The sequence below is a fragment of the Bombina bombina genome, chromosome 7 (assembly GCF_027579735.1).
Source record: "Bombina bombina isolate aBomBom1 chromosome 7, aBomBom1.pri, whole genome shotgun sequence".
NCBI classification, from domain to species: domain Eukaryota; kingdom Metazoa; phylum Chordata; class Amphibia; order Anura; family Bombinatoridae; genus Bombina; species Bombina bombina.
The window spans coordinates 178,232,408-178,244,738 of record NC_069505.1 but is presented as its reverse complement, the minus strand read 5'-3'; the positions used below and the strand labels follow the sequence as shown (position 1 = coordinate 178,244,738).

The window sequence follows — 12,331 nt, the reverse complement described above, 5'->3', positions numbered from 1 at the left end:
AAATGGGAAAGCTCAGGCACCACGTCAAGGTCCTTTCCATTGCCTGAGTCCCTAACACAGCCACACCATCATGCAAGCTCACAAAGCCAAACAAACTGAGAACAAAGAAGGGGTGCACAGGTGGATGTAATCACCCATAGAAAATACAAAACATGTTTTGTATTTTCTATGGGTGATTTTTTTTTTTTTTAGTTCTTGACTCATGGGGCCCCCCTGGCTCATTGGGCCCCTGACAGTAGTCACCCCTGTCACCCCCTGATGGCGGCCCTGGTTGAAACCATAGCTATTGAAAAGTTTACCCAGTGAAGAAAGTATAAATTGAGAAGAGTAGAGAGCTCAGGACAGAGCCTTGAGGTGCTCCAACCGAAAGAGGCACTGAAAAGGACCTGAGAGAAAGATAAGAGTGGATCCAAGAGAGAACGTTGTCACAGAGAACAATAAGGCTGAGGGTCTGTAGGAGGAGGGAATGGTCAACTGTGTTGAACGCAGCTGAGAGGTCAAGTAAGAAAGGTAGAGTAGTAGCCGTCACTTTTAGCAGAAAGAAGATTGTTAGTAACCTTGATGAGGTCAGTTTCAGTTGTGTGTTGGGGGCGTAAGCCAGATTGGATGATTGTATAATTAGTTTTGTTTGGTCTAGGTTTTTTTGGGTGTGGATTTCATATTATAGATGTTACATATAAACTTGACCAAGCTTGTCTCAAGCGTCTCTGTTTACTACCTTACCGATATTATATGGCCTCAACTTTAAATAATTAGTTTGAATCATGGGCATTTATGGAATACAAACTGAGTTTATATTCCTTGGTACTCTTCAATCTCCAGCTAGAGTTATTTTTTTTTTTTAGACACTGAGTCTAAACACAGTATGGCATTCAAGGGGCCACATATGTCCCCTGAATCCTTAAATGGGCCACACTGTTCTTTTAATCCGTGCACTTAGCCACCAATTAGCAAGCGCTACCCAGGTGCTGAACCAAAGATGGGCCAGCTCTTTAGCTTACATTCCTGCTTTTTCAAATAAAGATACCAAGAGAACAAAGAAAAAATTATAATAGGAGTAAATTAGTAAGTTTATTAAAATTGCTGTTGTATCTGAATCATGAAAGAAAATATTTGGGATCAGTATCCCTTAAAGTGCATGCATAAGTGTTGGCTTTTTGAAGTACATTATTTGGGGAGAAGAACTTACTAAAGGGCTCAAAACAGAGAAAGGTATATAGCTATTGATAAGACTTTATAAAAACAGGAGGAGACTGTGAATTTCTAATTAATTATGGGGGGTTTTTTTTTCAGTACAAATCCTCAATGCCAGAATTATTCAGAAAACCAGACTTTCTAATTAATACAATTTATTAAAATATCCCCAACAGTAAGTCACAACCTTCTGTGTCTTTTTGGTTTTTATATTCTTAAATATAAATAAGAGTCTATTTAAAAAAATAATTATTACCTTTCTGCATACAGTGTTGTTCTTTCTAGCGTTACTATGTATACAAAAGCATTAAACATTATACAACTTTAGGTTGCAAGTGTAGGATGTAATATGACATGCAAATGTTGCCTAAATGACATAAGGTATTGTTGTTTACACTTGGTCCCATTTTACAGATACAAATACAGGTACAAATTGCCAAATCTGAAATTCCAAAATCCAAACGTTCTAAAATCCAAACTTTTTAATTAATATTTATTTTAAAACCAAAAATGATAAAAATTTACTTTTTCCCCGCCTGCCTGTAAGTCGCAATATTCTCTGCCTGTGTCAGTTTTTTTTTTTTTTTTTGGTGGTCTAAAATGCAAATAATAACCTACTGTATATTTATTTAAAACAACATAGATTACCTTTCTAAATACAGTACTGTACTAGGGTGTAAGGGTGTTTTGCAATGGGGTTGCAGCGGTTTAGGGGTTGATAGTGTAAAGTGGTACTTTGCGATGTGGGGGTATGATGGTTTAGGGGTTAAAGGGACAGTCTAGTCAAAAATAAACTTTCATGATTCAGATAGGGTATGTAATTTTAAAAAACTTTTGAATTTTACTTTTATCATCAATTTTGCTTTCTTCTCTCAGTATTCTTAGTTGAAAGCTAAACTAAGGTAGGCTCATATGCTAATTTCTTAACCTTCGAATGCTGCCTTTTTATCTGAATGCATTTTGACAGTTTTTCACAACTAGAGGCTATTAGTTCATATGTGCCATATAGATAACAATGTGCTCATGCACCTCAAGTTACCTAGGAGTCAGCATTTATTGGCTAAAATGCAAGTCTGTCAAAAGAACTGAAATAAGGGGGCAGTCTGCAGAGAATTAGATACAAGGTAATCACAGAGGTAAAAGGTAAATTAATATAATTGTGTTGGTTATGTAAAACTGGGGAATGGGTAATAAAGGGATTATCTATCTTTTTAAACAATATAAATTCTGGTGTAGACTGTCCCTTTAATAGTGTAGAGGGGTATTTTGAGATGGGGTTGTGGCAGTTTAGGGGTTGTTAGAGTAGGGGGCTTATGGCAATTCAGTTTAGCGCGTGGCTATGGGTATTTCCCCCCCACTTTTCTCTCTCCATCCAAGTCTTTGGGGGAGTACATTAACGTGGTGGCAATATTCTAACTTTGTTCACATGCTGACTTTGCTCGACTTCAACTTTTCTTTAACGTCGGGTTAAAAATAAAGCGCAAGGAGCCGAAGTCGAGCATAAGCGGAAGCGGAAGCGATAAATAGTGCTCCATAGAGATTCACAAGGCTTACTTGGTGGCAGCAGAGTCACCTTCTAAGTGTCTAACAGTTCATTCTCCTAGGGCTGTTGCAACTTTGTGGGTTTTTTTTTTTAAATGATACATCTTTGGAGCAGACTTGCAATGCTACAGTATGGTCTTCTCTGCATAAGTTTTCCAAATTTTATCGCTTTGATGTTTTTTCTTCTTTGCAAACTGCTTTTGGCAGTAAAGTCTTTCAGGCCACAGTGTCAGCTAAATAGGAACTGCCAGAAATTGTCCCACCCTTTCTGTAACATAGAACATCTGCTTGGGTATTAATCCCAGTTATCTAGCCCTATGTGCACAAGTGAGGTCGCAGCACTCGCCAATATCCCAAATAATACATTTATTTCAAATTAAAGTTACAATTGACAACATGACTTAGGGCATTAGCAGGAAACATTGTCTATATCTTTATTCTGAAATAAAAGTAATATTTGCTGCTGACATTTTCGTTTATTTATATAAAAACAGTTTTAGTGGATTAAAATACCAGACTGCAGAGGATGAAGAGCTATGGAACTTGATCAAGTGAAGTAGACAGTTGGTACAGTATATATGTATATACATTTATAAGTAATCATTTTCAAGCCTGTCCCTTTAAATCACATACACCACACACATCCTTTCTGGAAAACAGTAATACTTTATTACTGTGATAATAAATGGGTTATTTTTATTCATATTCTAAGGTCCTTTGCTGCGCTCCTTCTAATGTTGCCGTAGACAATCTGGTGGAACGTTTGGCTCCATACAAAGAGAAGATCCTACGTCTTGGTCACCCTGCACGTCTTCTAGAATCCTTACAATATTACTCTCTTGATGCTGCATTGGCTCGCAGTGACAACTCGCAAATTGTGGCCGATATTCGAAAAGATATTGACCAAAATTTTGTAAGTACAGTATTCCATAAAGCTATTTCCTCTTAACAATGCACTGCTAAATGTTTTTTATTCACACAACTAAACACGTGTTAAAAGTATCAAGAAACTAACTTTTATGATTGATTAATATATATATATATGTATATATATATATATATATATATGTATATATATTCTTTCTTTTTAATTTGGATATCATATAAATCAATAGGAAACAGTAATGGAATATGGAACTGAGATTTTCACACCTATAAAAAGCTTTTAGCAGATACAATTCTAATGACAGTCTACATTTCTTCCTTTGTTGTTGGAAAGTATAAATAACATGAAACACAATTTTCGCTATAACAAAAAGCTTGAGGATCCCACAGTCATTAAGCTATTTTCTTGCTTTCATTTCAAAGGCAAAAATGCGAAAGCTGCACCACAAGGAGGAGAAAGGCCGATTTAAAAGCGAAATCAAAGCTCTCAGAAAAGAATTAAAGGAGAGGGAAGAAACAGCGATGGTGGAGACATTAAAGCTCGCTAATGTAATCCTTGCAACAAATACTGGTTAGTGATGTTGTTTCACTCAATGCTCTGCACTTCCTAATAATAATATCATTTAAAGGGACATTCAAATATAAAAATAAAATGCTCTTATTCATTCACTGGAATATAAAATGTTTACTCTAGTGTCTCTTGCTAACTGTGATCCCATCCTGCCAGTTATAGTTCTCTTGAGAAGTGCGTCTCATGGGTATTTGTAGGTTTTCACAATTCAAACGCATTCCGATTGTATGAAAAGTCCAAAATTACACATTTTCCCAACACATTTTTAAATGCATTCATACCACAAAAAATCTCCCCTATAGTTTAGATGGGAACATTTACCACCAGTATTTGAAAAGTTGCTGGAAACACTTTATTGAAAGTAAAATGATACATAACAATGAAATCCAAATAATTAGTAATACAATTAACGTAAATCAAGAACAAAAAATAATATTCAAAAAGTAGTCAAAATCATACAACGCTATAAATAACTCGTTGTTCGTGTCATATGTTATCATATTGTATTTTCAGGATAGGTCTTTTAAAACTCGCCATTTGGCTACTTCTCTACTTCCCGCTTATTTCTCCTAACATCAGGTCAATAGGGGATAAGCACACCTGCTATGCCTGTGCTTTCTTCACACCTTCTACGTTACTACATGTGTATGCTATCTATGGCTCATTTTAGGGAGTCTGTGGTTAGATGGCGCAATATTGTTAAGCCTGTTTTAATGAAGCTATATATCCTTCCCAGTAGAATAATATTTGTTGATATAAATCTGTTTGGTTTGTTTGTTGGTAGTGGTATTTGTCTAGTGATAATAATCTAGCGACGTCTTGTCTCAACTCTGAAATTGTGGGTATTCGCAGTGTTTTCCCCAGTCTGGGAATCAATTGTTTGGCTCCACTGATCATAGTATAGAGTAATGCTAGTCTAATGTGGCATTTCAATTTTGGTGGTTTATTGAGTATAAATGTCACTGGGTCTAGTTCTTAGTTTTGTGCTACTACCAGTGATATTTCACTCAGCACTTCTTCCCAGTAACTGGCGATGTGGGGGCAACTACACCAAATATGTATTAATGTACAGTTTTGCTCGCAACCCCTCCAACATAACTTACTAGTGTTTGGGAACATTTTGCATAACCTTCCCGGGTATAAATACCATCTAGTTAGAAGTTTCATATTAGTTTCTGTGATGCTCATAGACTAAGGTGATTTTCCCATTTGTTTAAATATGATTTGCCAATCTTTAGGAGGTATTGCAATTTTGAGTTCTTTTTCCCTGGTTTTAATGTATTTTGTTAAGGTTTTTGAGTGTAGCGCTATCAATATTCTGTAAGACAGAGAGAGACCTTTTCTAGAAGGTCCTGGAGATTGACAGCTTCAAAGGGCAACAGAGGTTGAATTAGGTCTTGTTTGTGAAGGTTACTTTGTATAAAGTGAGATATTTTTGGAAGAGTGTATACCAATGTTGTGCTGTGATGGGTAATTTGTCCTTTATCTCTGGTTCTGGTAGTAATCTCCCTTTATTCAATATTGCATATACCAGAATGTGTGAATGAATGTTTGCTATAGTTGGGTTTGGTAATTTCTTTAGTGCTGGTAAATCCAGTTTAGAGAAAAGGGGTGTGAGTGGAGAGGGGATGCTAGAGAGTTCTTTTTTTTTCTTTGAGCAATTTATCCCATGTTTTAATGGTTTCTAAAGTAATGTTTGGGGGCTGCAGAGAGAGTTGTCGCCTAGTTTTGTGAAGCCAGCAGCAACTGCTGAAACTCGTGCATTCTGATAGAGTATGTTCTAGCTTAACCCACTCTTTATGATCTGTATGTTTGCTCCAGTCTATTGTGCGTGTCATATGGTTCGCTATCCTATAGTAAGAGAGGTTTGGTACCCCCAAACCACAGTTTTCTCGATCCCTGAACATAATATATTTTGCAATTCTGGGTTGTTTGTTGTGCCAAATTAACGTTAAGGAGAGGTTCTGAAGAGATGTAATAAATGATTCTGGTAGATGAATGGGTACTGTCTGGGATAAATAGAGAATTTTTGGCAGTATGGTCATTTTAAAGGCGTGTATGCGTCCCAGCCACGATAGGGGCTTTGGACTCCAGTTGTGTAAGTCTGTCTGCAGGTCTTTGAATAGTTTATGGTAATTAAGTGTGAATAATTCTTGTGGTTTCCTTGCTATTTGGATCCCTAAGTACTTAATGGATGTACGTTGTATTGAGAAGTGATATGTGTTTTTAATCTGTTGTAGTTCTGCCCCCGCACTGCCATGCCCAAGATTTCCGATTTGGTAGTGTTTATTTTATAATATGAAAGGGTACCATACTGGTCGCATTCGATTTTAAGAGCTTTCAAGGATCTGGTTGGAAACGTTAGTGTTAGTAGAACATCGTCTGCGTATAGGGACATTTTATATTGGTTGGCTCCTATCTGTAATCCATGTATGGCATCATTTTGTCTTATCCTTGATGCTAGTATTTCCATGGCTAGGACAAACAGAATCGGGGACAGGGGAATCCCTGGCGTGTCCCATTTCGAATGTTTATTTTATTTGATAGGGAGTCATTAAGTTTAATGCGGGCTGTTGGGTTGGAATATAATGTCAAAATCCTGTCAGGGTGGCTTTGAGGAAGGACCAATTCATCCGGTCAAAGGCCTTTTCGGCATCAACTGCTAACAGAGCACTAGGTATGTGATGTGTCTGTGCAAAATCTATAAGATTAAGCACTTTGAGGGTATCTCGTGCTTCGCGATGGGGTAAAAAGCCTACTTGGTTTAGGTGTATTAGTTGTGGTAATATTCTGTTTATGCGTGTTGCAATGATTCTGGCGTATATCTTTATGTCAACATTTAATAACAAAATCGGTCGAAATTTGAGGGCATGTCTGGGGATTTCCCTGGTTTTGGTAAAACCGAGATATGTCGATTTTATTAAATATTTTTTGTAAATGTGGTACCAGTATATTTTGATTTTTTTTGTAGTATTTAACAGTAAAGCCGTCTGGACCTGGACTTTTGCCAATGTTCAGTTGGATGATGGCCGACTTGATATCAGACTCTGAGGTAGGGAGGTCTAGAAGTTTTTTTTGCTCCTGCTTTAATTGGGGGATGTCCATAGTCATTAAATATGAGGTCAAGTCTGTCGGGGGTAACGGGCATTGTTCAGTATTTTTGATATCATACAGGTCATTATAATAGGCTTCAAATTGGTGTAGTATGTCTGGGTAGTATGCACTGGTGCATTAGTCTTCGTTTTGATTGTGTGTATAAAGGTTTTGAGTTTTTTTAGCTTTACGGAACTTGCTAAAAGTTTTCCTGCTCTGTTGCTTTCAAAGTGGAATTTTTGTTTGGTTCTAAGGGCTACTAGGTTATAATCTTGGAGTAGTAGATCTTGTAATTTTTTCCTTGTATTGTGTAATTGGATATACAGCTTTTAATCTTTGGGATCTTGTTTGTGTTTAAAATCTATAATTGCTAGGGATTGGGACAAGGCTAGATATTGTTTTCTAGTCTCCTTATTAATTTGATTTCATCTTAATGAACTCCCCCCTCATGAAACACTTGTGTGCTTCCCACACCATGTATGGATCACTCTCTTCCAGAGAGTTAAAAACAAAATACTCTGCTAGTGCTTTTTCAGCTTGTTCTGATGTGATCACGGAGCCCAATAGCGTGTTGTCTAGCTTCCATATATATGGGTGGATAGGTGTGTTGGGCCATTTAAATTGTGCTATGATTGCCGAGTGGTCAGACCAACTCGTGTGTGGGATCTTTGTAGTCTGTGTGAGCGCAAGGCCATCTGCATTCGTGAGTAGATAATCTAATCTGCTGTAAGTATGGTGTAGGTTTGAAAAGAAGGTATAATCTTTTTTGTTGGGGTATATGAATCTCCATATATTGTGCAAATTGCAATCCCTCATCATCTTCCCCAAATATCTGATAGTTTTTGTGGGTGCGCCTATTCTTGGATTAGAGGAATCCAGAAGAGGGTTCAGTGGCAGATTAAAATCCCCCCCCCCCCCGACCAGCAGTGATATGTCTAATATTCGATTAAACGTTTTCCTATAGTATTGTAGCTGTTTCGTATTTGGTGCATATATGTTAACTAATGTGGTCGGTATGCCATACAGTAGGCCAAACACTCCTAGGTATCTGCCCTCCTGGTCACTCTTTGTTTGTATATGTTTGAATGGTACATTCTCTATGTAATAAAATGCTAACTCCACATTTTTTTGATGCAGCCGAACTATGATAGTGCTGTGTATAGTTACCCCCCAGAAATGTTGGTTCTTTTGATTTTAGGAAATGTGTTTCTTGTAAAAAGAGAATACTCTCCTTTCTTTTAGAAAGGTCTGATAATGCCATGGCTCTTTTTTGTGTTGAGTTGAGGCCCTTTGCATTTTGGGATTCTAAAACAATATTTCTACTCATGTGTGCCATTTATGTGTTCCCTAGGCCTATGTAGTGATATGGGAGTTCCTGAAATGACCATTCTATATACATAGTATTTAGTCAAATTACCATGAGAGGAGAACAAATGACATTGTGACATACTGTTCATGACATTCAATAAAAATAACAATAATAAAATAAACTTGCTAAATCCAGTCTAAAAATAAAAACTTTTAAACCTATGTAAACAAAGTGGGTATACCCTAATGGTATGTTTTTTAAAGGTCTTAGTTGCATCTTATCGTTAGCAGAAAAACAAAATAGAGGGTAAAAACCAGCTCATAAACAAGCATAATTATATTAGTCTAACTGTTGCCTTTCATCACATACATTAGATCAGTGTAAAACAATGGGTGGCATTAGCCAGACGTTAAATGTGAAAGTATATACTAGAAACATTTAATTAACTTTTAAACCTTCAACCTCAACAGAGTGCAACCTATGGTGATATTACCCATCTGGAGCATGTGGTGAACTATATATAATATATCTACCTTTCAAAATAGAGTGCAGGTTTGGTAGATGTATCATTGTTCAATGTCCCTTATTGGTGAGGCAGATTGCCTAGAAGGCATTTTTTCTTTCCCCCATTCCGGAGTTCACTCGCTGCCATCTATTGGGGTCTATTTGGGCAGATTTTTTCTTGGGTGGTTGCTGGAAGTCTTCTGGATCAGGCATCTTCGGGGGTTCAATGTCCAGTGCTGAACAGAAGTCTCCCATTTCATTGACAGATCTGCACAGTATTTTCCTGTTTCCGTGAAGGACATATAAATTAAAAGGGAAACCCCACCTTTTTTGGTGTAATAGGGATGTCAGTGTTGTTAGTTCCCTTCTCCTCTGCAATGTTCGCTGGGACAAATCTTGAAAAAATTGGAGTACCACTCCCCTGAATTTCACAGGTTGGCTTTTCCGTGAAAGGTTTAGAATGTCTTCTTTCACAGTGAATTCTTTAAATTTCATTATAATGTCTCTCGGAGGTGCTGTGTCTGGAGGTCTTGGCCTTAGTGCCCTATGGGCTCTGACCCACGGGATATCTGTGGTTGCTGCGGTGTTCCTTAGATGGGCGAAAAGGGCTGGTAAATATGTTGGAAGGTCCTTGGGGAGCACAGTTCCCGGTATGTCTCTTATCCTGAGGTTTTTCCCGCGGCTCCGATTTTCAAGGTCTTCAATTTTGTCATATAATTCAGCCATCATGGTCGTGTGGTGCGTTGTATCTTGTATAATACTAATTTCCTCTTGTAAATTGTCTGAATACTCCTCCAAGGATTCCACCCTATTGCCTATGGTATGGAGATCTTGTTTGATCTCAGCAATTTCTTCCCTTATGCAAGAGCGTATGATATCGGCTACATCCTGTTTGGACGCTAGTGAAGAAAGAAGTGTATTAGGCACTGGTGTGTTCGCTTCTTCGGTGTCAAAGGTACTATGCTGTGTAGTGGCCCTTTGTCCTGATGAATTATCAGTTTCCCTGTCCATTCTGGCTTTTGTGCCCGATGGTGAGAAAATTGTTCCACCGTGCTGTCTTTCGGACCTGTCACTTTAGGTGTTCTAGTGGATTTGGGTAGTCTTTTATTATTCATTGCGTATATATATAAAAGGCTGTTTCTATTTTGCTCTAAATAAATAGGTCTCTTCACAACCTGTATAGAGGCTTTTCTTTTTTGATTTATTATAGTTAAGTATTTTCTTTTCTGGGTTTGCCTTGTACCCAATGTTTACTGTATATTAAAGGAGCCTTATAGTGATGGGAGGGTAACTCATACAAGGGTACAGTTGTTGTTCCAGAGCTAAAATACTTTCCCTAGTGCCAGATCCACTTCTAGGGTGTAAGGATAAATAGTGTCCCTTCTATCCCTAGTAACTCTTTATCATTGCCAGCTTTGGCGTCTGTGTTAGTTGTTTTGCAGCCGATTGCAGTCGGTCTATGCTGTGGCGCTTAGTTCACCTCTCCGTTGGCAGTATTTGGGCCTTGTGAGTTGCGCACTGTAATTCAATATGGGAGCTCTTTGCTGGGATATCTGGCGTGAGAGGTACAGAAATTAGTTACCTCCAGTTCGAGGTACTAGATTGAAGTTATCGCTCCTTCTCTTGTCCTTTGCTCTCTTCTTCTATTCCGTGCAACGCTCCGGCGGGTTATGGAATTCGTGATGCGTCACACCTCGAGCAATATACTCTAGCGTGTCTTCGTCATGATTATTGCAGCCCTGGTCTCTTAAGTTTGGGATCGCTGGATGCCTGCTACTGTCGCCCCGGAAACACTTTTTTTTAAAAGGAGTTTTTCTTTTTGAATTCAGTCAGATCCTTGAAAAAAAGGCTTTGATATTTTTGAGTAGTGTTTCTTGGCTGTTTGTTTGGCTTTTTCATGTTCAATTGTAATGTTAAATGGTCAGGATTCAGACTGTGAATTTTTAAACAATGTTAAATTTACTTTGTTCTCTTGGTATCTTTTTGTAAAAAAAAAAGAATACCTAGATATTCACAGTTGGTTAAAAATCACGATAGGTTCATTTTGACTTTCGTGTTTAAGCATTTTTAGAAAATAACTTTAGTCTGCTATTTCTGCAAAAATACCTAAATATTTCAAAACCAAATTTTATTGTTTTACATTTAACATCAGTTCACTTTCCCAAAACAGCAGCATTTCAGATTTAATGCCTAAATTGTGCAATTCAAATTATTTATTAACATTTATTATTTTTGTCACTATGCACCTTCTTACATTTTATGAAAAAAAAACCAAGTAGGTATAAAATATTTAACCTTACAAATATTGCATAGATTTTAAATTACTCAAAATTCTGATTTCCAATTTATCCATGTCCCTACCCCTGGACAAACTCACTCAGCACAGCAATAAATAAATATGTAAAAAGCATAAAATAGTTATACAAAATGTCATCCTGTGTAAAATGTCACAAAATATCATATACTTTCACATTTACCTTGTTCTAGCATTTGTTTTGATTCTTATAGGGAAATGTGGATTATCATCAGCTGCAACATCATACAAAAAATGAGACTAGCGGTTACTGCTGGGTTATCGTTTGTACTATAGCGATCACATCATAGTTATAAAAACATGAAACCCCTTATTTTAATCATGAAGCCTCACTCTTTTATATGTGGGGGTCTGATAATACAGGTTCAAATCCCCAAATTGGAATTCCAAAATCCAGAATTATTCTAAAATCCAGACATTTCATCATTATTATTATTAGTTGTTTTTTTTTAAATAAAATGTTTAAAAATTGCAGAATCTTCTCTCCTTGCATCTCTGGTTTGGTTTTTGTGTTCTTAATGCAAATGATAGGTAATAGTTATTGTTTTAAATAAATATAGACTATCTGATGGTACTATGTATACAACAGTAAAAACTACCTTTAGGTTTCATTTATAAGCTGTGTTATGACATGTAAATATTACCGTAATTACATAATATATTGTTATTTACACTTAGTCCCATCCCCTCTCCAAGCTGTTTTATTTTACAAATGCAAATATTTTTTTAAACTAAACCTTTTCCAGTGCCAAACAAAAAATGACTAAAATAGAATCAGTCCATAGTTCCCAACATTTAAAAAAAAAAAAAATTCCAGGCACACTTTTGAGCATAGACAAGCCTATTTATAGAATGCATAACCCCGCCCACTCAAATACTCCTCAAAACAAATGTAAAATACTAGTAGTATAATTTAGCT

The 12,331-nt window shown here is 36.9% G+C and overlaps 1 protein-coding gene across 1 annotated transcript in view; it reads left to right on the top strand.

Annotated features, from left to right (window-relative positions):
* IGHMBP2 (immunoglobulin mu DNA binding protein 2) overlaps positions 1–12,331 on the top strand; it is a 166,514-nt gene that overhangs the window by 44,984 nt on the left and 109,199 nt on the right. Inside the window, exons 7-8 of the mRNA XM_053720443.1 lie at positions 3,449–3,649; positions 4,045–4,192. Of these exons, the coding sequence (XP_053576418.1) occupies positions 3,449–3,649; positions 4,045–4,192 (349 nt within the window). The remainder of the gene's footprint in view (positions 1–3,448; positions 3,650–4,044; positions 4,193–12,331) is intronic.